General features: G+C 40.4%; 2 protein-coding genes across 4 annotated transcripts in view; one reads left to right on the top strand and one right to left on the bottom strand.

Moving 5' to 3' along the window:
• Nucleotides 1–237: 237 nt before the first annotated feature.
• dctn2 (dynactin 2 (p50)) lies at nt 238–11,085 on the bottom strand. 3 transcript variants are annotated; one of them, XM_008320627.3, is made up of 15 exons: nt 10,878–11,082; nt 10,490–10,558; nt 8,904–8,909; nt 7,938–8,034; nt 7,386–7,447; nt 6,995–7,093; nt 5,791–5,951; nt 4,731–4,887; nt 4,160–4,225; nt 3,941–3,979; nt 3,762–3,839; nt 3,485–3,556; nt 3,236–3,338; nt 1,833–1,924; nt 238–1,089 (listed from the first exon to the last, which is right to left on the bottom strand). In XM_008320627.3, the coding sequence occupies exons 1-15, from the start codon at nt 10,911–10,913 to the stop codon at nt 1,009–1,011; spliced, it is 1,218 nt and encodes a 405-aa protein (XP_008318849.1). In that variant the 5' UTR covers nt 10,914–11,082; the 3' UTR covers nt 238–1,008. The 3 variants fall into 3 exon arrangements, with proteins under 3 accessions (XP_008318849.1, XP_008318851.1, XP_024915557.1); XM_008320629.3 differs by lacking the exon at nt 8,904–8,909 and having other exon boundaries at nt 10,878–11,081; XM_025059789.1 differs by lacking the exons at nt 238–1,089; nt 1,833–1,924 and adding an exon at nt 1,962–2,950 and having other exon boundaries at nt 3,177–3,338; nt 10,878–11,085.
• A 2,900-nt stretch (nt 11,086–13,985) lies between these two features.
• The window catches only part of kif5ab (kinesin family member 5A, b), an 85,405-nt gene continuing 73,754 nt past the window's right edge, over nt 13,986–25,636 (top strand). The window contains exon 1 of the mRNA XM_017036419.2: nt 13,986–14,745. Coding sequence (XP_016891908.1) covers nt 14,617–14,745 — 129 coding nt within the window. The 5' untranslated portion in view covers nt 13,986–14,616. The remainder of the gene's footprint in view (nt 14,746–25,636) is intronic.

Below are 25,636 nucleotides of genomic sequence, written 5' to 3'. Positions count from 1 at the left end.
TTTTATAGTAAGTATAGGTTTTTTTTTTCAAATATAATTTGGTTTAACATCTATTTGAGCACCACATAATCCAGATATTTTTTTTTTTGACACCCAGTGTCAAATATCAGCAAATTACTGACTACAGATTTGGAACTGAAGCATTTGTTTTAATGTAAAATCAAGCAAAACCCTAAACTTTTTTTTATTTTTTTTTAATAGTTTCAAAATAATAATAAATCACAACGAAGACTCAACTCAGATCCATATTACCGTGTTTTTATTTATTGATCAGTTCCATGACCACAGATAAGCAATAACAGTGGATGTGAAGGCGATGATGAAGCAGATTAAAATTCTTCCTCTGGCTTCAGGTCTCAGTCGTTATAATAATAATAATAATAATCGTCATATAGTTACAGGCGACTGAGTGTGAAATAAGGTTGACAGGCATATTATTTACAATCTTTCCTTCAGTGACTGGGCCCCTGATGTGTTCAGGCCACAGCAGGACAACATGATTTCTAACACACCTGACCACATATTCATGTGTCATCCGTCAATCCAACTTCACCGTGATCCATCTCAATCTGACCAACGCATACAGTACAACTCCAACAGTAGTGTGAGGTCCCAAAGGAATGGAAGAACTTCTAACAAATAACACCAATATTTATATAAAATCAATCTGGTCTAAAACTCGTCGAGCAGGGATCTATCACCATGGAGTGAAGAAAAAAAAAAAAAGGTTTTTTTTTTTCAGTTGTTTGTTGGATGCTAGAAAATAATGAAAAAAGAAGGATGGACATGAACGTTTGGTCTCTGATTTAATTTTTTTTTTTTTCCTAATTCCTTCTTTTACAAATTGTCTAACATCCCACTCTGTGGAAATACTGTAAAAGCAGAAGCGTGAGCAGAGACGCAGAGAGGGACAGAACCCCCGCTCCCCCCCTGCTCTCCCCAGCCAGCTAGTCTGTCCATGTTCTATACTCTGATTGGCTGGCCAAAAAGATCTCAGTCTCTCTTTATTTAGAGTTTCTTCATCCGCTGATCCAGTGAAGCAAAATTCTCTTCAATGGCCACCAGGTTTTCCTTCATCGTCTGCTGGACCTGAAGGAGATAGAGTGGGTAAAAAAAAAAAAAAAAAAAAGTTTAGCTGCTGAGGTAGATAGAAGAATAGAAGAATTTCAGCGGCAGCAAAAATTGCTTTGAAAAGTGAAAATCAGAAAAAAAAAGGGAGCAGCAGCAGCATGAGAAGAGGATGGAAGGAGTGGGAACGATAAGTGGGCAGCAGTGGAGACGGCGGTAGCGTGCGAGTATAATGAGACGTGTCTGCAGACGGAGACGAAATTGACGAGGAAAACTGGTGACAAATTTGAACGTGGGAGTCCGGTATTTGGAGGTTTCCTTCTTTTTCATTAACGGAAAATTTGAAGATAATAACAATAGGAAAAACAAGACAGAAAACTTCACATTACAGAATAATTTTCTCAGAGATTCCACTATTGCAACATGATGGCTACCCTGAAAAGATGACACACACACACACACGTGTACTGAATGACTTGGTAGTAAACATGCACATCTGTTACTGTGGTAACTAAATTCCCACTTCCCTGGAACACAGTTGTGACCTCACCCGAACGCTGCTCGCAGGAGCCAATCAAATGCTACAAGCAGATCTACTCCACCCCTGGAACACGCTGCTCGCAGGAGCCAATCAAATGCTAGCAGCAGATCTACTCCACCCCTGCTGTTGTGATTTTTCCATTGAACTACAGTAGCAGTGGAGTGGAGCACCATCACTAGACATTTATCCGTCCCCACCGATCAGTAGAGCTTTAAATTCTAACCTGTGTGAGCAGAGTGTTGTTGTCCTTCAGAGAGTTGTTCATCATCTGCTGAGTGGTGTCCAGGTGGGTCAGCAACTGACCAAACTGCATGGCTGAGACGCAGGGACATTAAAAAAAACAAATCAGAGGAGACAAGGACACAGTAAGGCACAGAGTTAGTATTTACGTAATTTTGTTTTAGGGGAGGAGAAAAAAAACAGTGGGTAGAAATGAATCAAATCCACAGTTAAAAGTGATTCATAACATTGTTGTGCGTTCACTGAAAGGCACAGAGTATTGAATGAAAAATAGTTCTTGGTCAGACTATGACAGATCAGAGGCTTCATGATAAAAAAAAAAAAAAAAAAAAATCAGCTGCTCGTAGACATAAATGATCAATATGATAGAATAATTTCAAGTTTCTGCTTTAGTTTGAGAAATTAAAAATGATACTGATGAGTAATACACTGCTGCAATATTTACTCTAATATTTACCTACTTTTTTAAAATACATTTTTATTGTAAAAAACACCAACTCCAGTCATTGGAATCTTTTTAATGTCATGACGAAAAAAAAAAAATTTTCAGAAATACCTGCCCAAACTGAATCATGATCTGGGTTCAGGTCCTGTGTTTCATCATTGTTTCAGCCTCTGAGGCTCAGCCCCTCCCCCACTAACCTACATACACCCACTCCTTGAACTCTCATGGGTGTAACTCCAAGGTTACCCTCCACCTCACATACATTATCCAAGTTTTCTTTGTTGTTGAGTCTAGTCAACAACGGTACGATTGTGTGCTACACGGTGCAGTTCTTGAGCTCCAGTTGATTCACGTACAGCAGTGGGTTAACTCTGATTTTGTGGAGTAATGTGCAAATAAAACGGTCAGTTTCAGGCTCTATATTAGGCACAGACAAACTACTCCCTGTGGGCCAGACACGGACCGCTGGGCTTTCTAATCCGGCCGGCCAAACACTGGTACAAGGTGTGGTTAAGGCGGATGTCGATACTTCTGTTTCATGCGTTACAACTAATCGACTGTAAGTTCAGTTGATGCCATTAGATGGCAGCATACATAAAATGTGCCAAGTTTTAGGTTTCATCTCCTTCATTATATCAGATATAATTTCGCCCAATCTTTCTACGTCCAACCGATAATGAACCAAGTTGATGCCATTAGATGGCAGCATACATAAAATGTTTTAGGTTTCATTTTTCATCTCCTTCATTATATCAGATATAATTTCGCCCAATCTTTCTACGTCCAACCGATAATGAACCAGCCAGCCGTTAAAATTATGAACCTCATTCTGGCCTGCGAGCCAAATGTTTGCCAACCCCTGGTCTACTAATTTCGCCCAATCATTCTACGCCAGCCGTTAAAATTATGAACCTCATTCTGGCCTGCGAGGCAAATGTTACCTTGCTCATGCAACTCCTTGACGGCGACCAGCCTCTGCACCACCTGAGGTATGGAAGTGGACATGGCGTCCCACTTCTGCACCACATCGTACAACTGGGACACCTGACGGAGGAAACACAGCGCGTCACACCCGCACCTACTGTACCTGTGAAGTCCTGACGCTTTTTTTTAATCACGTACAGATCGAAACATCTCAGCCTTTGTCTTATCTTTGTCTACTTTAAGTACTAAAAAGAAACGAGACCAACCTTGTTTTGCGTATCAGCGTCCTCAATCGTCGCCTTGTGTTTTGCGATCTCGTTCATCTTCCCGAGGACACTCTAAACAGAGGGGGCGATTTTTTTTCGAAGTCAGTAAAAGAACAAATTAAACAAGCGTCCCCCTTGTGTTTTGCGATCTCGTTCATCTTTCCGAGGACACTCTAAACAGATTTTTTACGAAGTCAATAAAAGAACAAATTAAACAAGCTTCCGAATTGGCTGCTTCGTGTGTCGCATATATATAAAAGCAGAACTTGTCGTGTACCTGCAGTCGTGCTTCCACCTGATCCAGAGTGGCAGCGTCCAGTGCACTGACCCTGGCCTGCAGCAGCTCCATGGTGTCCTGACATAAACACAGAGACACTGCAGCGATAAACAAACTGAGAAATTATAACTGGCTACACTTCAGACACACACACACACAATCTGACGGTTTCTTCTTACCATCAGACTGGCTCCTTGTACACCGGCGCTCAGAGGTCCCTGCAGCAGAACACCAGAGGAGACCAACTTTAGAGCCACTTAAAAAATTAGACATTTTTTTCCCCCTAATATCACAGTTTCTGAGCCGCATCAAAACACGCTGAATAACTGGGATGAAAACATGTTCGTCTCAAAGGTTCAGAAAAGTGTTTTTTTTTTTTTTTTTTGACAGTGCTCTACCTGCTTGTCTGATCCTGAGCCAACAGCCGTCTCCAGCTCAGCCAGACGTTTCTCCAACTCTGCCATCTGAAGGCACAGAACAACAACATCAAACATCGACACAAGTTTATTTCAAGTCCAATTTCCCTTTGGTTGACAGCTGAATAAATGAATATACGTCAACGTACATCTAAACCAGTGATTGTGACATTAGAACGCCAAAAGAGGAGGTGTAAAATTATCCAATTTCACTTAATTGATCTGAAACTGCAGATTAACTTTCGTTAAGTCACTGTGTGAGAGTTACAAGCCGAAAAATTAAATTTATATTTATTTACTTCCTGTGAGTATATCAATGTTGTGTTCAACTAAACAGGCATAAACAAGATGAATGCAGGAACAGCCGACAACAATTGTTTTGATTGACATTTATTGATATTGACTGATTCTCACCCTCAAACCCAGTCAACCTACTCAGCCAATCAATCTTTGGTTCACAGTTTGCTGTGATGCACCGTGAAATCATTTGGATTCCTTGGCGAAATCTTGGACATTTAAAAGTTGATCATCCCACTGTGACAAATGCTGTTACCTTGGCCGACTCATTGAACTTCTCCTGCTCTGGTCGGCTGTGGAGCTCGTACAGAACCACGGCGTCTGGGCCCTTCGCTGCGGCGGCTGCTGTTGACTTGCTGTCTCCTGCAGGGCCACGGCAGCCTTTGGCCACTTCCAGCTGGGTGAGCAGGCGCCTTCAGAAAGTAAGGCAAAGAGGCAGGCAGAAGAGTAACCGTCAAATATTTATATAAACCCATGGTGCTGTGCCGTCTGTGAAAACTTTGGTTTGCTCGCACTTGTTTCAAGTTTGGATAAAAGCCGCTCGGTCAAAGGATCTTTTTTTTTTTTAGAAGAGTTTTCCTTCCACCTGTTTTAAGGTGTCCCCTGTGCACAGTCGGCTTTTGACAGATCTGTCTTAACTCTGTCAAATCCCTCACCTTCAGTTAACTTTCTTTTTTTTTTTTTTTGCCCTTTGGTTTTGCACATATCAGCTCGAGCGAGACCCAAATAGAACGGAGAGCACTGATATTACGGGACGAGCTGAAGGTGAAATGAAATGAACACTTTTATTTGTAGCCAGTGACACAATCACCAATAACATATAAACACCAATCATCATATAAAGTAATTACCTTTGAATTTTCATTTACTCATTTTTCTGTGCTTCTACCACACAACCAACTAAAGGCAGACAAATCTGTAGCTGGAAACAGACGGTGTCAGTTCATATTTAAAAAACTGAGCTGAAGCTGAAGCCAGAGGCCTTTGGATTTGGTCCTACTAGAACCACCAATGACACATTTATTACCAGAGGTCAACATCTGTATTAAGTGCTGTCCACATATGGCCCTGTTAGTCAAATCAGATGGTAATACCATAAGTCTCCGTGTAGAAGAGAGCTGCAACTTTCTGAGGGACATGAAATGTTCCCTCGCTGAGTCCGGCTTCTTTGAACATTCTCTTTAACGTCACCTCTTTAAAGCCTTTGACCGTCAGCTCACCACACCATCAGAACCTCAGACGCGCGTCAGCTCTCGTACCAACCCCATGCCTCGTCTTTGTGCGTTATACCCCCCGTCCCCCTTCCTTCAGCTCACCTAGCCAGAGCTCCATCTGGATCGGCCAGGTTGATGTGTGCCTGTGGTCCCAGCAGCGAGTCCAGATGCGCAGAAACCAGCTGCTGTTTGAGCTGCACTGCCTGCTGAGCCAGCACCACCGGGGTCAACCGTTCCTCTGCGTTGCTTTCCTTTGTAGCAGACTGCAAGGGAAAAAAAAAAAAAAAACACAAAAGGCCTCATAGTTACTTGACAGATGTGACAGTATTTTTTTTTTTTTTTTTTGACACAGCAAAGCCGGGGATGATGAAAGCATTGACTGGAAATCGTTTTATGTCAACATCACAAAATGTTTAATAAACTTTGGGGGTTTTCTACAAAAAGTCTTAGTTAACTTGACCACAGTTACAACTGGATGACACTGTAAATGATCTTCACAGCATAAACCATTATTCTGGTTCAAAAAAGGAGTCACTTTGTCGCAGCAGAGATAATATATACCGGATTTTTCGGACCATAAGGCGCAATATCAATGAACGGGTCTATTTTCATACATAAGGCGCAATAAGAGAAAAAAAACAGTCAGCGATCGTCGCAGATCACTAGGGACTAAGATTTGTGGAAAACGGGAGTGACCTAAGTTGGACACTGGAGGACGCTGTTGTTGTTCGCCTCTCTAGAGTCAGGAGGTTGTCACTATTTTTGTTCTGCATGGTCACGGTATTGTTGTTTTGACGCTGTTCTGTGCGGAAGTGCGGATGTTGTTTTGAAGAGAGAGTGTTTTCCCCCTGTATCGATATAAAAAAGGAGAATTAAAAAGAGTTTTTGACCATGAAAAAATCGACAGCCATGCGTCTGAGTCGAGCTGCATCGCACCATACATCGACAATACAAAAACACAACTCAGAGTCTCCGGGTGTTGCACGGATTTGGGTTACACAACCAGACTGTAATAATTGTTGTTGAACATCTTCTCATTGTGATAACAGAGTTAAACGTCATTGTTGGCTCCCAGTGTGCTTCAGTTGTGTGTCATCATGTGTGATGCACTGTGTGGTTTGACATTATAAAATCGGTTCGAGGGCTTCAGTTGTGTGTCGAAGTAATACATAAGGCGCACCGGGTTATAAGGCGCACTGTCGATTTTTGAGAAAATGAAAGGTTTTTAAGTGCGCCTTATAGTGCGGAAAATACGGTATGTACATTTATGCTGAGCTTAGGAAGACATTTGTTGCTGTAAATTCACCTGGATTGAATCCACATCCTGAATGAGTTCCTGGATTTCATTTACCAGACGCTGGTACTTCTGCTGAGGTGTTTCTTTCACCCCGCAGCCTTCTCCAAGCTGTACAGAAATGAAAGTGGATGAAAATTATGAATATTATTAAAGTGCAAACTGGATTCGGTAGAGGGTCTGCAAAGTTGTCTTTATAATTTCATACACTCCTAAAGTTCTGGACAAAACACAAATCTAGCACTGATCATTCTGAGGCAATTTTAAGTAAAATTATATTTGAAACTTTGAAAATTAAGTGAGTGATATACAATAATTGTAACGTTGTTACATTTACAAATCAATGCCTGGTAGAAGAAGGAAAACTGAGGGCTTAAAATTCAGCTTAAGAAAATGAACTTACAATCTCAAAGTCTCCCGACTCGTACCCGACTCTTCTGTTTCTACTGATTCTGTCTGAGAAGTCTGCCAAAAAAGACAAATCAATTTTCACAAATCCACTAAAAAACAACAACAAAAAAAGGAAACAGAAACAACAAACCAGCAAATTAGTGTTGGTGCCAAACTCACACTGAGCCAGAACGATTAAAGAGCCACGGCTGGATAAATGTTTACACAGAGCCATGACAGAGAGGCAGCATTTAAAACGGGCTGTTAACTTACAGCATCTTAAATATTGTAAAAGGCTGCGTTTAATCCCAGTCCCTTTAAATTTAATGGCAACTTTTTTTTTTTCATGAGAATTAAGGACAATGTTTGCAAAGCTACTTTAAGATTAATGCAGCGCTCTGGTTGCCAGATTTATTTTAACACCCTATATATTAAAAAAAAAAACAATAGGACCAAAGACACTACAGATATAGATATTGTGTGGACGATACATCGATAACGATTAGTCCTTGTTGTCTAACATTTTTCGGTCGTGTCAAATATCCAAAAACCACCCCAAACTGACCGAGTCCTTTGGTGTTGATGTGTTTGTCCTTGAACTTATCGTAGGCTGCATTGGGGTTGACCACAATCCTCTCTACGCTGTCACTGCATAGCTCCTCCTGTCAATGGACACATCGGAAAAGCAGGATCAGAACAGAAGCAGAATCCCACGGGCCACAGACACAGACTGTGGAGACAGCATAGAATTGAAACTTGGCCTTGGATTATTGTCAGCCAGAAAATGTCTCTGAAAAAGATGTGAAATATGCTGACCGATTGCTAAGATCTCCTCAAAAATAAAACGCTTGGATCAACGCCCAGGAGCGGTGGTTTTACAGACACTGAATTATTGGCCCGAGTCTTTGGGTGTATTAGCACACACCAAGGTCAGATACCCTCAGAAATAATTAACCATTGGAGACATAAATCCAGAAAATCTGTGGGATCTTTACAGCCAATGCTCACAGTAGTGTTGAAAAGAACCATATGATTTGAAGATAATTTAGAAGAACAGAGAGGGTGGATTTATTCATTATCAGAACAGAAGTTATGGTCCATTTTTAAAGGCGTAATAAATTATTAAAAACATATAAAGTGTACTTACTGCGGCTTTAATCTACTACGGTTGAATTATAAGGTTAAAAGTTAGCCTAAATCTCAACATTTCTACATCTATATTTCTAAATAATGACTCTTTCATTAGTTCTTCAGGGAATTAGGCTAAAGAAAGTCACTAAATCGACTCATCAGAATGATTAGTTGGTAAATTAAAGGCTGAGAGTGGGTTAAAACACATGGAGGGAACACGTGACTCCAGATTCAGATTTTGTAATAAAGACAAAAAATCACAAAAAACTAGAGCCACAACACTTTGACACAGATGTCAGAAATGTGGGGAGAGGCAGGAGGAGGTGATGGTGGTGGTGGTGATGTTGGTAATGGTAGGTGTTGGTGAAAGAGAAGTGGAGTTAGTTAGTGAAGTTCTTACCAGCTCCTTGGGTTTCCAAAGAGTTAAAGAAAGAAAAAAGGAGCAAGGAGGATAGGGAGAGAAGAAGACACAGAGAGAGAAAAAGAGAGACAGCACATATTAATAAGGTTATAACGTGCCATGCACACAACAGCTGGACCCAATCGGGGTGAGATAAGAAAGAAAGCAGTGTTCTAGAAGATGCAGCTACCAGCCCTGGAGACATTGATTGGAAACCTTGGTGGTGTCTACAGTTACTCCTCTGTGCAGTCAAGTGTTAATAATGCTGTACTATATAACGCAGCACTGTTTGGGGAAGGAATGCATCTTATACACATTAATAATATTGATGAAGTAGGACGCTTATTTCTGCACAACTATCCAACCTTTGTTGTAAAATTATGCCGTTAGCATGAAATGGCTGCCCCATTACAGGGATAGGTAACTACATATACATTTGAGCAGTATGTACAGAATATTAATGACACTTCTAAAATAAACAACAAATTGTTTGTTTCTCTACTGCAGACAATGACTCAAATGGTAACTACATATACATTTGAGCAGTATATACAGAATATTAATGACACTTCAAAAAGGATTCCTAATGATCTCTGTTTAATCCATCCCACAGTGTTACATGCAAAGACCCTGCAAGATGTTGGGACACAATATAAACAATGCCTTTCAATATGTTCAGTTAGTAAGAACAAAGTGGTTAGTCAGTGAGTGTTGTTAGGAAAAGAATGACAGGTTAAAGGAGATCTCGGAGGCAAATAAATACTTTTTTTCTGTTGTTAAAGCTCTGCACACATTGAAAGAAGCTACTTTGTCCAAGCAGAACACAACAGAGGATACAAAGAAAGTAAAGTAAAAGAACATCATGACACCCTTGCAAAGATTAAATTGGCAACAGAAATAAAGAGAAAGGACATTCCTTTGCACTCTGGAAAGCTCAAATTACATGGAAGAATAACTTCTCATTTGATCCCAGTAAGTGGAAAAAAATGGATATGATGTAAACGTCATGCATAAAGGGCATGGCATTAAGTTCACTAAGAGTAAAATGTGCCAGTCTTACTTGTACAAACTAGAGTCCCATGGAGAGTGGGGAGTAGTCAATAGCAAGAGTGAGAGTATGGAAATAAATGTAAACACACAGAAAGTAAAATACCATTAGGACTCTGTAATAGAAATATATAGCAGTGCTACGACTTAATCCAGGTGGCAATATATCCAAGTGCAAAACCCTGGCAATTAGAAGTAAGAGTTTCAGATCATGTCAGAAAAGACTGATGTTCGTATTGGTTTATGAACAGAAATATTTTGTCATGCACTAAAAAAGGACAAAAATGTTCAAATTTGCTCTGGCAAGGAAAACCCAAAACATAGAAAATGCTGATAATACACAGCATCTCATTCGTTCTCATTAAATGCAATCATTTTCGATTTCAACAATCGGGGTTTAACCAGGTATTTTATACTGGTGGAAATAAGTGAGTTATAGTAGACTTTGGTAAACTGGTCCCGTTAGCTCAGCGTTCAGCATATTAGCCAAATAAAAGACGACCGTCTGCCACGTCCTGGGAAATCAAACATGCACTCACCGACTCAAACTGAGCCTGGTCATCCTCTGGAAGGTCTCCAGTCTCATACACGTCTGGTTCGTTAAAAGCCTATTAAAATAAATAAGAACACAATGCATTAAAACCAGCCTTTATCCATTCCGTTCACTGTCGTTAGCCTGGCCAACGCCCCGGCTGATTCGACACATATTTAACATGACAGAAAAGTAATAAATTATTTTCAATATATCATATCACTTCATGTTATTAAAGTGTCAGTGGCCGAAAATATTTCGTTTTTGTTTAAACCGCATTTTATAAAGAAAAAATATATATAAACACAACAACAACGATGCAAGCTAGCTCTGACAGCTAGCCCTGACAGTTAGCAATTTCAGCTATCCAGTCCGTTAGCATTATACCCACTTACAATTCCAGGTAAATTTGCGTATTTAGGATCAGCCATGTTCAGTGCTGAAGCAAAGACACCTCAAAAAAAATTCACCACAAAGTGACAACTCTTAAAACCCTCGTAGTCTCGATTATGTATCAATCTGGAGAAAGCTGACGACAGATGAAGCAGCAGTCTTTCAGCCGGCTAACAATACTGCTTCGTTAGTGACGGCGGCTGACAACCAGTCTAGCTGCACCGCCACCTTCAGTTTGGAATATGAATTACAGGTGATTATCAGCTCTCCTAAATTTTCCTAAAATTAATAGAATTAAAAAATATCTTTTATCACTGACATCACAGATCAGATGTTACAATTAGAACCATAAAAGTCATTAGGTTCTTCTTTATGATCTGTGTTTAAAGGTAAATGTCAGCTAGGGCACTGTTTTAAAGACGTATTCACAAACCCAGCTTCTACACCAATGTGAAAACATTGATGCCAAATCTATAGGTGAACTTTCTGTGAGTTATTTCAGCAGATTAACTGTGTTGGTTTCAAAATCATTTGTAAAAAGAGCATGTACTGAAGGCCCAGATTATGCCAACGACAGGAATAAAAGACAAAAATACACCCAAGATTCATGGGGAAATAATCTTTGTTTCATTTCCATCAATAAAAAAGAAGAAGTTTGTTTTATGTCTGTAACAATGCAGCTAGAGTAGATACATGTAGCTAGAGTAGATACCACAGGGTGGCGTTAGAGCCACAGATATGGAATTTTATTATTGACATAAAATAAAGAGCCACAGATATGGAATTTTATTATTGTCACGGAGTATAGTATTCACGGAGTATAGTATAGAACTTAACTAAACGAGATTATTATTATTATTACTATTATTATTATTATTATTATAAATCAGTTCATATAGTACATAAACCAAACCCATGCAAAAGCAATCTTAATTCAAAATACAAAGGTCTTTGTTCCCACCAACTTAAATTTAGATTATATATAAGGTATATATATATGTGTGTTTAAAACACACACATAATGCAAACATCATGTAAAGGAGCATCAAAAAAGGCATCCTAGTTTGTGTCAGCCCAAAACTCCCTGACTCTAAACCATTTGCACCTCTTGAACAGGATTCTCAGAGCATCATTACATGCCACCTGTATTCTCCGCATGCCATCCATCATTCCAAAACAGTATTGCCATGGCGACCGGTCTTGCGCAACACCTGGACGAAGTAAAGGAGCTGCTTTTCTCACCTGCAGTCCAATCAATGTTCACAGAAGTGGCTCATAGGGCACCTGACTTACTGCCATCTGATTTAGTTTTCATTCAGCTCGCACTTCATTTTATTTTTCCAGCTTGTACATCAAACCTCGAAATATATGCAGTAGTTTTGTATTTATCTTAAAATGTCTAGTAAAAACTGCATAAAAACCCCCCAAAACGCTACCATATAAACGGGTACTAACACAGGACTGTTTTTTTTTAGATGCAAGTAGTCTTGTTATATAAATGAAAAGGCAATAACAATCAAGAACTTGTTTAGATTTGGTTCCATCAATACATATACTATAAACAATAAACCCACATTTGTAATGATCACATATTTTTTAATGTATGAGATTTCAGTTTAATGAAACGAGCAGCATAAAAAGCTCTGAGTCACTCAGCCCTTATGTTTCTTGTCCTCCTCACTACTTTCTTCCACAGTTGCTGATGCACACAGTGATAGATACAGCCATATACCCGATTGAAGAAACAGTCTCATGGTCATTCATAGCCATCAGTGAGGCTGTAAAAGAAGATTGGAATTGCTCTGCTGCACGATTTGCCTCTAAATAGGATTGTAATTTAAGAAATTGACATCATATTCTATTAGGGCAGTGATTCCCAACCAGCTGTGCCGCAGCACAACTAGTGAGAAATGATCAAAAGTGCAATGGAAAACTGTCCAATTTTGCTTAATTGGTCTGAAACCCATTATTTATTCTCTGTAAATGATTTGTCTTTGTTCGTCAAGGTTAGAGGGACAGGCAACTCCTTTCTTCAATTCCTGAGTGTATCCAGGGTTGTGTTCAACTAAACAAGCCCAGGTTTCATAGCGAGGAAGTAAATTGTAAATAAACTGAAATTAGGAGATCATTGCAGGTTCTAAACTCTTCAGAAATGTTTTCAAATGATGCTATTGTTCGAGTTGGAAGCATAGAGTTATAAAAGAAGTGGAGGACCTTTCTGGGGGTAAGTTGGGACTTTATATCTATGTCCATTTCTTATGTAGAGTACAGGGATACATGGTCAACATATGTTCAGCCCACAAACTAACTTTATCTGTCCCTAACAACTACACAGTCACATAAACTCTGATATAAATCATCAATGTGGAATATTTTATCCCCAATGCAATTTAATAATAATGTCTTATCTCTTTTTATCTCGTATCATCCCATCACATCACATCTATCCTACAACACCATCAAAAGAAAACAGACTCATCCATAAATCCATAACAGGGTTTATAACCTTTGACCTTTGGTTGGCAGGTCCATTAAGTTTTCAAATAAATGGGCCCAGACCCAGAACTTTCCTTTTTTTTTAAAGAATCCCAAATCTCTAGTGCATTATCATATCACTGTAAATTATTGGTAAGTTTTCAAATAAATGGGCCCAGACCTAGAACTTTCCTTTTTTTTTAAGAATCCCAAATCTCTAGTGCCTTATCATATCATTGTAAATTATTGGTTTGCACTTGGGCAGTGGTTCTCAAACTGTGGTACACGTACCACTGAATGCTCTCCAGTGGTAGGTGGGGAAAATTCATATTTTCACATTTACATTTTTTAATTGAATATAATAAAATAACATAACAGGGAAGGCCTATGCTGCTGTATTCTAATGTTGGTCATCATGGTGGTACTCAGAGAGTATTATAAAGTATAAAAAGTTTGAGAACCACTGCACCAGGGCTCAATGAAAAGGTCATTAAAGGTCAACGTCAATGGGACATCGTTAGGATTTCTTTTCGGTAGGCATGTTGTAACGTCGTTATATCAAGGATTGTTGCTTGTAAAAAAAAACCACATCAGCCTGTTTAAATATAGTGTGATCTGAGAGCAATTTGTTAATGAAGTGTTGTTCTAACAGGAATAAGTAGCAGGGTTCTCACTATCTCCTGCTGGGCTCAGTGGTGCTGATGAGAGCAGACAGGAGTCGCCACTTCATTGGCTCCACCTCCAGTGGGAGAGAGAGAGAGAGAGAGAGAGAGAGAGAGAGCGCTGATGACTGGGAGACATGCTTGCCTGTGAGGAGCCCGCAGAGCATCTTCCAGACGTCGCCGGACGCGCTCCCCTCCACATTTCCAACTCTTTTATCGTTTCTTTCTCACCTGCCTCTGACTTCGCCTTGAGTGCATGTTAAACAGGAAGCTTCCATCCTCCCTTCCTTCAGTCCGTTCTGGGGTTTTTTTCCCCCCACCCGTCATCTCTTTATGGAGTAAATCTGGCAGCTGTCTCTCTCTCTCTCTCCTAAATCCTAAACTCGTAGTAGAGCTTTTCTCAGACATGCCTCGCCTGTCAGTTTCGCTCCTCATGTGGCTATAACCGATGTTGGTGCCGTCCTTCGTCCAAGTGGTTTACAGCAAAGGATATTTTTTTTTTTTCTAAAATAAGCGAACTCCTCCATAAATCAATCTATCAATTTTTTTTTTTTTTTTTTTTTTGGAAGCGTGTCCAGATTTTTTTCTAAATCCCACTCCCACGATGGCTGATACAAATGCAGAGTGCAATATAAAGGTGTTGTGCCGGTTTCGTCCATTGAATCAGTCCGAAACCATCCGTGGAGATAAGTTCATCCCAATATTTCAAGGAGAAGACACTGTCATCTACGGGGTAAGTTTTTTTTTTGGCTCACGCTTCCACGCAGACCATGCTCGCACACGCCAATAATCACAATACTGATCGGCCAAACCAGAGGCTCGCGGGTTTAGGTGTATGGGTGACGTTAATGATGCTCCAAAAAAAAAAAAAAAAAAAAAAAAAAAAGCATCGGGGCTTCTCAAACATCTGTTATGGGTAGGATCAATAGAATGGGGAGACACTGCACTGCCTCAGTGTGTGGAGTTGAATTGGCTTCCAGTTAATTTGTGAGCAATTTCCCCCCCGATCAATACATCCAACAACAGCAAAGAGTTTGACCAACAGAGTGATGAAAAGAAAAAGAAATCCTAAAAGTCAGGCGCTTTTTTTCTGAAATGTGAATAAACTGGATCAGTCTGGAGGGTGATGATGTCTGTGACAGACAGCATCTAAATGCATGCTGTGCATCTCCAGCTGCTGCAGCTCCAAGTGGAATCTGAAATAAAAAAAAAAAGCTCTGTGGTTTCGTATGCCCACTAAATGGAATCCTGCTTTGTCGCTGCATGAGCAGAGGAGTGGGAGTGGGGGGGGGGAGATGTGTGTGGGGGGGTTAGATGATGATTGCTAACCCTTCCTTCCTTCCTTCCTTGGAGCGGTAACGAAAAAGCAACCAAACTGTAAAATGTTTACCAGATTGATGAATGCTCAGCTGAGGGTTAACCGAGAGATTGCAATCCCTTCATCACTGACACCGGTAACAGAATTACTGGCCTCCAGGAGGAAGATTAGGGGGCTCTAATGCAAATGTCCTCACTGCTCAGAGACAATAAACACACCTGAGTCATGGCCTACACACATGAACATGTGCACAGAACACACATATACATGCATATATGTACATGTATAAATGCATATATATGTGTATATATATTTATGTATATATGTATGCATAAACATACAGTATATGTATGTATATGTACATATATGCATACATATATATATATATAAATATATATATATGTTTTGCTCACATACAAAAAGCTGGAGATCCACACCCATCTGCTCCACAGGGAGGGTTGCAAGACAGCAGGAAAATCCCTATCAGGTCTGTTGTCACACCTGCAGTACACACATTGAAATGCAAGGCAGCAGTTTAAGAGATATGCCCCGCTGACTGTCGTCTATATCATGCTTTAGCTTTAGCAACAGGACATCTCCCGTGAGCAGATTTAATTTTTTTATTATGTCATTATTCAGTCGCTCTTTAAAGATGGCAGGTTGGCATTTCAGCAGCTCAGAATGGTTCAATCTGGCATCAATCTCGATGACTGGGTTTACCGTAGTGGCAAACGGTGTGGTTTTAAGACAGCTGTTGAATAAAAGGAACATTAAAATGGTAACACCAGTGTACTGTTTCCCAGGGATGCCCGATATTAACTTTTTGCTGATATCCAATATGCCGATGTTGTCCAAACATTTAATTTCCTATTCCGATCCTATCAACCGATACCGATATGTACATCTCCGAATTAAAATCCGATTCCGATATCAACCGATACCGATCTCCGAATTAAAAAACAATTAAGGGCCTGATAATATTTATTAATTTATCTGTACAAACCACTGTGTTGAGTTGCTGGCACCAGCATTCTGCATTCAATATTTAAATAGATTAATAAAATGAGCTGCAATGCTGCCATCTAGTGGCTTTCACCTTCATTTACAGCCGTTTTTCCCCAACACAATTTTACGGCACACATCATTTGGCAAAACCAGGCATTGCAATATCGGATTTTCAATATCGGTAAAGGAAAAACCAATAACTATTCTTACAGATATAACGTGATATCAACATTATCGGACATCCCTACTTTTTTCCCCAATCGCAACCAGCATAACCACTGCAGACTCTCTGGAATCACTTCGCCGACTCCCACTGTTTCCTGTTTTGTGTAATGTGTCATTTAGCACATGCATGTTTCACATTTGGCTAACAACATCTGTGTGGATGAAAAGGTGAAATCTTATTAACTAAGTGAGAAAAATGGGAATCATCACTGCCAACACTTGTAGGCCGGCAGGATCTGTTGGAGCCAATCAAAGTGTCCAAATCAATGCTTACAGATCCAGCTGTGCACTAATCACCAGTCAGCTTTCGCTTTGTTTGAAATCACCAATTATAAAACTTCGGTGTGCATGTACATCAGTTTACATGTAATTACTCCTACGTCTAATAGATATGATTGTCTGTTCTGTGTTTTCTTCAAATGCATTTGAATCAGTGTGTCCTTGTGCCTATGGATAACCTAAGAAGAAGCTGTAAAGAAATCGGTCTAAACCCGGTGGTCTTAATGCCGTGAATGCCACGTTGGATGATTTCAAACGTGGATGACAAGCGAGCACACATTCTGCAGCAAACCTGGTGGAACAACAACGACTAAGTACTCACATTCTGACTGCTGATAAAAAAAAAAGAACTATTTGGCTCTGGGCAGACTCACATTCTGACTGCTGATAAAAAAAAGAAAAAGAACTATTTGGCTCTGGGCAGTGTTGATGGTCGCACATTTGTCTGGTTGAGAAAGGCGTCTTCTCCTAAGGGACGTTAAATGACAAAGGCAAAGATCTGTCTTGCTGAATGATTGGCTGGCCTCACAGTGGCAACAGCAGGCAGAGAGTGTGGACAAGGAAGAAGTAGCATTTTTGTGTTCGGCTACAGTTAAACTGAAGGAGAGGAACAAGATGGAAAAAAATGGGATGCTTGCAACTTGGACTGACATTGATTAGTGATATGCATTCATTTCTGCTCTCTTTATGGGACATTCACCCCATAAGCGGAAAAAAAATTGAAACACCTGTATCGCGCCGATTGATCAATTTGGATCATACGTGTCAAACTCAAGGCCCAGGGGGCCAAATATAGCCCGCCAAGCCGTTTTGTGTGGCCCGCGGGAGCTTAAACAGCATTTAGTAAAATCCATGCAGCAGAATTTTTTTTAACCAATGAAATTAAACGTTTTATTGCACAGCAATGAAAAATATTTGTAGCTTGAATAAATAATAATCAATTGCAAAAACATGTATTAGTCTGTTATTGAGTAGTTACATACATACCAGCGGTCCCTGACCTTTTTTGTTCCAAGGACTGGTCAGCCAGTACCACCCATTATTACTGTATCAGAATCTGAATGACCTATGATTTTAAAATATTGCCAGATTATCTTTAAATAAGGAAAGTAAATAGATATGGTGGATTTTCTTTGAATGAAGTAAATTAGTAAAAAATTAGGAACATTTTTTCACTGTGTCCTACTGCGAAAAATTAGGAACTGGACTGGTACTGGTCCGCGGACCGGGGTTTGGGGACCCCTGATCTATACAGTCTTCTATTTACAACGGACCCCGGTGAAAATGAGTTAGACACCCCTGATTTGGTTCATCGCCTCCTTTTCTTGTTGCACCCCTAAAAAATGACACGCGGGAGAGTTAAATTTGTCCGCTCATTTCTCAACCTGCTCAACCTGGTTCCAGTGGTACCTCACAGTAGTAAAACAAGCCACAAAAGTCTCATAAACTACCACAGAGTCCCACATCCTGGCTAACTTTAGCCCCTGTCTCTCCTGTTTTTTATTCCAGTCCTGATTAAACGTAGCAGCGTTGTGAGCGCTACCACGAACATCACTCGCCACTACCGTGTCTGAGTGAATTTGACTTTATCCTCCAGGAGGTCCTTCTGGATGACAGCCGGTCCCAGTGGTACCTAAGACAGAGTACAGTAGTAAAACATGCACAGATTGTATGATATAGTATCACTGCACGGATTTTGCTTCATCCGCGTCACGTCAGATATTGCAAATGTGCCGCGTGGAATAAATTGCGTGTTTTCGTGCCATTCACTTTGATTCTGTATGTCGTTATACTCGCGCCAATCGCTTATTTGAGATTCTGGCTCTGTCTCAACCTCAATCTAGTATTGTATTTACCATCCAACTGCAGTAACTGATGAGGTCATCCACACAAACTGGGGACCACAGTTCAAGTTGATCACATCGTGTACTTTTACTTCGTTCTAAATAGTTAATACTTTTGAATGCCGGCCTGCAGTTGGAGACTTGCACCTTAAGTTCTTTGTACAATGTTCTGTTGTTTCGACAGGAAAGAGTTTGGTTCTGTTTGGATAAAATGGTTCAGAGGAGTGAACCCATGAAGAAAGAAATGTTTAGGAAAAGGACTAGAGCCATGTCTGTTGCGGAGACTTGTTATGGCATCAGAATATAGACATAAATACAGCTGAGTAGTGGACTGATGCTGTGTTCACACGGGCACGTAATACAGGATTCCCTGTTTGTGTTCACAGAGCGCACTCGCTCCTCAACTAATGTGCGTTAACTAATCCACCTCTCGATGGGGGTTTGAATCCCATATTAACTAATTTGAGTGTGAAACCATTAAAACTACTCTGGATTTCACCACGTGTGAGTGTAAACAAAAACCTTAGAAATTTAATACACATTACTTTCTAAGTCCCACAAAATCTAATGCATGCTCATCTAGCGCCACCTGTAGTCTTTCCAGATGCTTTTTTACTGGTGTTTTCACAAATGACTAATAAGTCAGACCGCTTTATGGGGCCAAAACAACAACAGCTTGAATTGGAGGAGGCTGCTCACAACAAGCATCCAACAGTAACGAACCAGACGTTGGTGCTTTTCAGAACTTTTATGACCAACAGTCAATAACTGAGCTGCCGTTACAGAAAAAAAAACAACCTCACACTAAACTTCTCCCTGTTCCCTCCTTTCACTCTCCGTTTCTCTCTCTCTCTCTCTCTCTCTCTGACCACGCCTCATTACTGCCCAATCCCACTCGTGAACAGCTTACTCCTGCACCCGTTGATGTAATCAAACCGGAATACATCACGACTACCCCTGCGAAATATGAAAATTCCCGAATACCTCGTCAATTCTCGTTGTGCTGATCACGTGACAAAAGGAATTTGCGCTCGATCCCCTTTCTGAATGTGAAGGAAGAAGTCAATGTGAACACAAGAGTTAGTATTCGCTGCGAGTTAATACGAACGTCGTTAAGTGTGAAAACGGCATATGTGGGAGTTAAGCCCTAAGCATATCACATACGAATCAAGGACTTGTCCAGATGGCACTGCCTCAGCTACAGGAGTCTTAAAACTGCCCAGAAACTGTAGAACAGTCTGAACAAACTAACAATGTTATAAGTCGATTCATACTTCGCAAGTTACATCAACCAACTGCAACTTAGTTTTTTTTTAAAATGTTTTTTACTTTTTCTTTCCTCAGACTCTTTGTATGTGTAAATGTGCTTGGCACGGAACACTGATTCGGAATATTGCAATATACAATTACCTGTTTCGTTTTCACCTGCTTCTGCGGACTCTTTACTGGACTCACTCGTTCGCTTGGCCGCAGGCCCAGATTTGCTGGTTAAGGCAACAGCTTGGTTTGGCGCCGTGACTCAAGGATGGAGTGATTGTACTGTGTACTGTGGATGAATGAATTCATGCATGACGTATACATGCTGCACAATTAGAGCACAGTCAACCTTGAACAATCGGGTTTCAGAAACTACTCTTCGAAGAGTGATTCAGGGCTGCAGGTTAAACATGGGCCTCCACAGTGATTCAGGGCTGCAGGTTAAACATGAGCCTCCACTCGTCTGCAGTCTGCAGCAGAGGCCAGGTCAGGTCAGGTCAGTTCCTCAGGGCTTGTTAAGTTGTAATCCTGTGATAAATGCATTACCGTGAGAATCAAAAAATAGCCTGTGAATTGTCAGTGGAATTAGTGAACAACAGGGTGCTTTATATGAAAACGTACACATCCCATAATGGGCTGAGAAGGGAGTTGGCAATGCTACTTATAGGAGACGTTGAAACAAGTTTGGAACAATAAATGAAAATTCACAGGCTATTTTCGATTCTCATGGTAATACGGGATAAAGTGCGTCCCTTTCTAGCTCTATGAGATTTTTCAAGGGATGTTTGGAATGTTGCCGATGGACTTGTTGTGAAATTCCTCTTTTTCGCACTCTTTGGCATGATTGTGGTGAAGGGAGAAAAAAAATCAATTTTCGCATTCTTAAAGGGATTGTTACCATATATGGTCAATTGGAGGCGTTTCCGAATGCAAATGACCCTAACCGTTCACGAGCATGGTAATTACGAACAGGTGCGATTTATCACCACTCAAGTGCGTCCCTTTCTAGCTCTATGAGATTTTTCAAGGGATGTTTGGAATGTTGCCGATGGACTTGTTGTAAAATTCCTCTTTTTCGCACTCTTTGGCATGATGTTGGTGAAGGGAAAAAAAAAATCAATTTTCAAATTCTTAAAGGGATTGTTACCATATATGGTCATTTGGAGGCGTTTCTGAATGCAAATGACCCTAACCGTTCACAAGCATGGTAATTACGAACAGGTGGGATTTATCACCACTTGTTACTTACCGGTGTGCGTACATACAGTGTCCGCACGTTTCCCTTTGTACTTACACACATTCTAATTTTCATGCTTACGACAGAGTTTAGAACTTAGTTTAGACAGAGTTTAGAGCTTAGTTAAGACAGAGTTTAGAGCTTAGTTAAGACAGAGTTTAGAGCTTAGTTTTGACAGAGTTTAGAGCTTAGTTTAGACAGAGCTTAGAGCTTAGTTTAGACAGAGTTTAGAGCTTAGTTTAGACAGAGCTTAGAGCTTAGTTTAGACAGAGTTTAGAGCTTAGTTCTTTTTTAGAGCGAAAGAGACCGCCCACAAAGGAAGAACTCTCTGATGGAAATACAACTTGCAGAAGTGTTTCGATTCAAATGGAGGATAAGAAGAAAGCTATAAATTTGGTCTAGTCCTAAATAAAGATTGTTTAAGAAGAAAGCTATAAATTTGGTCTAGCCCTATTTTTTTTTTTATATTTCCTGTTACGTTTTGCCATGAGTTAGAGGCAGGACCCAAATGCAGCAGGTTCAGTGAACTTATTTACCAAGCACCGTCACTGGATAAGAGCTGTGCAAGACTCAACAGCAGCAGCAGCAACACAAAAATACACAAAATTGGATCGATCGGTGCATGTGCGACCCCCAGTGACACGAATATTACTACCCGTTATTGTCACAGCGATTACCACTCGTTTCTCAGGTGTTTTGTGCTGATTGACACGTGGAGCCACCTGTGGATGTCTGCAGCTGCTCTGGGTCCTTGTGACAGTAATCAACCCTGCACTGCGTCTGGGCTCGGGCTTTTTGTTTGCTTCACAGTGGAGTGACACAGCTGTTTATGGTATTTCACTTTCTGGAATAATGCAACATCACAAGAGCCAGATTGTCCCTTTTAATCGTCTGGCAGGCAAAAAGGACTGCCACCATGAATCACTGTGTGACTTCGGGAAGTAAATAAATGATCACTCCGCCTCAGAGGAGGCTGAATATGAAATGATTCTGCCTTTTTGCTGGCGAGTCGCGACACGCGTGCAGGAAAGACTAATTAAAAATAGATGATACGCACATGCTGTATGTATGACACCGTTGGCAGTATCTGAATATAAAGGTTTGTGTTGAATTGCATGACACTCAAGCCTGTGCTTGACTTCATGGTCGCACAGCAGCCGCTACACGGGTACTATATATATAAAGTGTGATATGGATGAACCATGCTTAGTCAGTTATTAGTTATTACTGGTACAGACAATAAATTCACAATTGAAATGTAATGTGTAGCCTGCATCTGTCCTCATTATAGAACTTTCCTCTGAAGATGATGCCACAAGTTAAATGAAGGATTTGGTTTAGGACTGCCAATAATAGTGATTAATTTGTGTAATAAATCAGCTTGACATTTTTAACACATGTTAACTCTCGGGCAAAGCAACACGTTAAAACCATGTATCCTTTGTATGACGTACGTGTTGTTATTCACACGAGAGAAAATTGGTTTTGTTCCACCAGAGAATCTCGGACTTAAAATTCCATTCCACTGAGCACAGAGCAGTCAGTGACTCCACGACTGACACTTGCTGTCGCAACTGTCCAATGGATTGCGAGGGAACTGCAGACTGATTAATATTGCCGAGGGCGTTGACTGAACCGGAGCAAAACTCAATAGATAGACAGTTAGATAGAACCTTATTAATCCCTCGAGAAATGCCGTCGGGAAATGAACGTGTTCTTCAAACCGCCATTGAGAAGTGATGACAAAACAGCAACCAACTCTATGAAGCTACATTTTGATTTACCACCGCCATTGAGAAGTGATGACAAAACACCAACTGGATTTATTGCGATTAATCGTGATTAATTGAAATTGATCTAAAGATACGCTGGGATTCGATTCTTTTTTTTTTTTTTTTTTTTACCCACAGCCCTGATTTGTTTATATGCGTGGTTTTGTAAGGCATATCTTTGGGTTTCATTCGTCCATGCGTGCCATCTCAAGTCGTCTTAGTGCAGTCACTGGATGAATACCAAATGGGTTATGTAAGAAGGGATATCTGGTGTACAATCTGTGCCGGATTACACATGCAGATTATCCACAGTGGGAGCAGCCTTCCTGAACCTTCCTGAAAGGGGGTGTTCCCATGCTGATGTCTGCCAAGGCCTGCAGAAAAGGATGTTAATATTCACTGAGAGCTGCCTCCATGTGAGAGAATGGGTCTGGTATTGTGTGCGTTGCCCACACATCACAGTTTTAATCAGATTCCACGATGAGCTTTGCCAAATGTGTCATGTCACGGAGCTGGATTTGAACTACCGTCTGCTGCAGAAGAAGAGGTTTCTATAAGAGACCTTTAGGTCTTTGTACTTTGTAATGTAAAGTGATTATACTCTGACCCCACGGCTACCGTACGGCGGCTCAGATAATTCCTCTGTTAACTATGGCTCTTTAAAGGGGTTTACTCCAGTGCTGTGGGTACCTCACCGCGCTGTATATGCTTGAATTGATTTACCATGTCACAAAATGATCAATAGAGCGTAAGTTGAAAGTGCTGCAATAGTTGCCCGATATCTCAGCCTTCCGGGAGACCACGAATGCGATCCTATTAACAAACTCACAGTCAGAGAATGGATTTTCAAAGTTCATTGTGGTTCACGGGAAGTTTTGAAGTCGATTCGCAATCGAGGTCCAGCTCATTAATTCACATGCTGGTTTTTCTTTTTTTTTCTTTTATAATGTGTTCATGCAATTTTTAATGATTTTCACTGTAATTATGAGTGAAATCATGGTACTCACACAGCAATCATTTGGAAAATAATGGAACCTTAATCCATGCCGGTCTGGGATTTATTGAAGAGCACATCGCTCCTGTGCTGGCATCTTTCTTCCTGCTCCCTGTCAACTGTAGGATTACTTTTGGAGGTTTTATTACTTTTAAAGCTCTGAGATGGTTGGCTCCTTCCTTTCCTCGCTGACCTTCTGCGACCTTATATTCTATCCCGATCACTTAAGTCATCTCAGTCTCTTCGGCTGCTCCTGGGGTTTGAGCTGAAACTCAGCGGAGTTGGTGCCACCAAAATCTGGAATGAGATGCCCCTAGAGGACAGGTGGATCCGCACTATGTCAGTACATAAAAAAAATAAAAAAGGTTAAACATCATTCAAAAAGTCAATGTAGCTTTTACTGTGTTTGTGTTTTTATGTTTTTAATTTGGGTTTTACCTATCTAGTATATTTGAATGTGACATATGGATAAAGCTGGGTACGAGTGGAGACATTTTTCACATTTCGTTTTGTTTCTTAGCTACACACAGATGGTTCATCAATAATCACAACATGAAAAAAAAACCCCCCAAAAAACACCTAAAACCAAAACAGGTCAAGTAAAGCCCTCACTCTACGATCTATGTGGGATGCGTAAATTGTCATCAAATTGTCAAAATTGGACTTTTAGCAAGTTGTAGATTATTCTACAATGTCATAAATGTATTTTTACTTAAAGATTTTCTTGTGACTCGGAACTCAGGCAGTCATTTCTCGGCTCCAACACTGGGTTAAACTGAACTGCATCTCTATCTGTTCCTCCAGCCTGCATGTGAAAATATGATTTATATTACAGTTTTACAGACTGATATTGTCACATCAGATGACATTTTGCTGCTGCTGCTGCTGCTGTGTGTGTGTGTGTGTGTGCTGTGCTATTACAGACACACTGCCTGCTCCTGAAAAGTAAATAGAAATATTCAACCATATACAGTATTTTTTCTTTTTTAATGTTTAAACTAAAGCTAAAAGTGGAACAGTAATGTGTTTGTGCCTGAAGCCGGGGACCTACACTTCTGCATTTGTTTCCATCTTCTTGGCAGCACAGATTAAAAAAAAGGCCAACACTCTCCCATAATTTGAAATCTGAGAAACAGCACCGGAGGTTAAATGTATTGGCTGACATTTTAAAAATAGTTTGGTATTTATAGCCTTAGAGTGCACAAAACTTTTTTTTTTTTTATCATCTTGATTTAAAGTTAAAAAGAAAATCTTGCTCCTCTCTGCTGTTGTTGCAAAATAGGCGTGGTGTCTCCTGTATTTGTTTACAGTGGTCCCCTCGTTTATCGCGGTAGATGGGTTCCAAGGCCTGCCGCGAGAACTGGATTTCCGCGAAGTAGTGACACCATATTTATGCGCAGTAAAATGATGATGAGGAAGGTGATGATGACTTTTACTGCTGATTTTACGTCTCTTCAGAGGGTGGTGCCATTTCTTGGGGCACCTCTTCCACGGTTTCTGAAGGTGTATCCCTAGTAGTAGCAGGAACCGGCTGTTTTTTGCGAGGCTATTTTCTTCCGCTGCTTCTTTTTCCAGTCGAAGAGTAGTTTGTAGGCAGTCACGACGTCGACTATTTTGTTGCAATTCCTTTGACATCTCTTGCAGATCCAAATCCAGGATACAGTATGTTTTATATATACAGTTTCAAAAACGC

This window comes from Cynoglossus semilaevis, chromosome 11 (assembly GCF_000523025.1).
Source record: "Cynoglossus semilaevis isolate Cse_v1.0 chromosome 11, Cse_v1.0, whole genome shotgun sequence".
Taxonomy (NCBI): domain Eukaryota; kingdom Metazoa; phylum Chordata; class Actinopteri; order Pleuronectiformes; family Cynoglossidae; genus Cynoglossus; species Cynoglossus semilaevis.
The sequence above is the reverse complement of the archived record's forward strand: the minus strand, read 5'-3'. Positions and strand labels throughout refer to the sequence as shown.

Excerpts from the sequence above, each read along its gene's own strand:
- dctn2 (XM_008320627.3), bottom strand. The coding sequence starts at position 10,913 with ATGGCTGATCCTAAATACGCAAATTTACCTGGAATT. Across the intron at positions 3,557-3,761 it reads AGGTGGAAGCACGACTGCAG|AGTGTCCTCGGGAAGATGAA; the intron begins GTACACGACAAG and ends CCCTCTGTTTAG. Across the intron at positions 3,339-3,484 it reads ACGCTGATACGCAAAACAAG|GTGTCCCAGTTGTACGATGT; the intron begins GTTGGTCTCGTT and ends TTCCTCCGTCAG.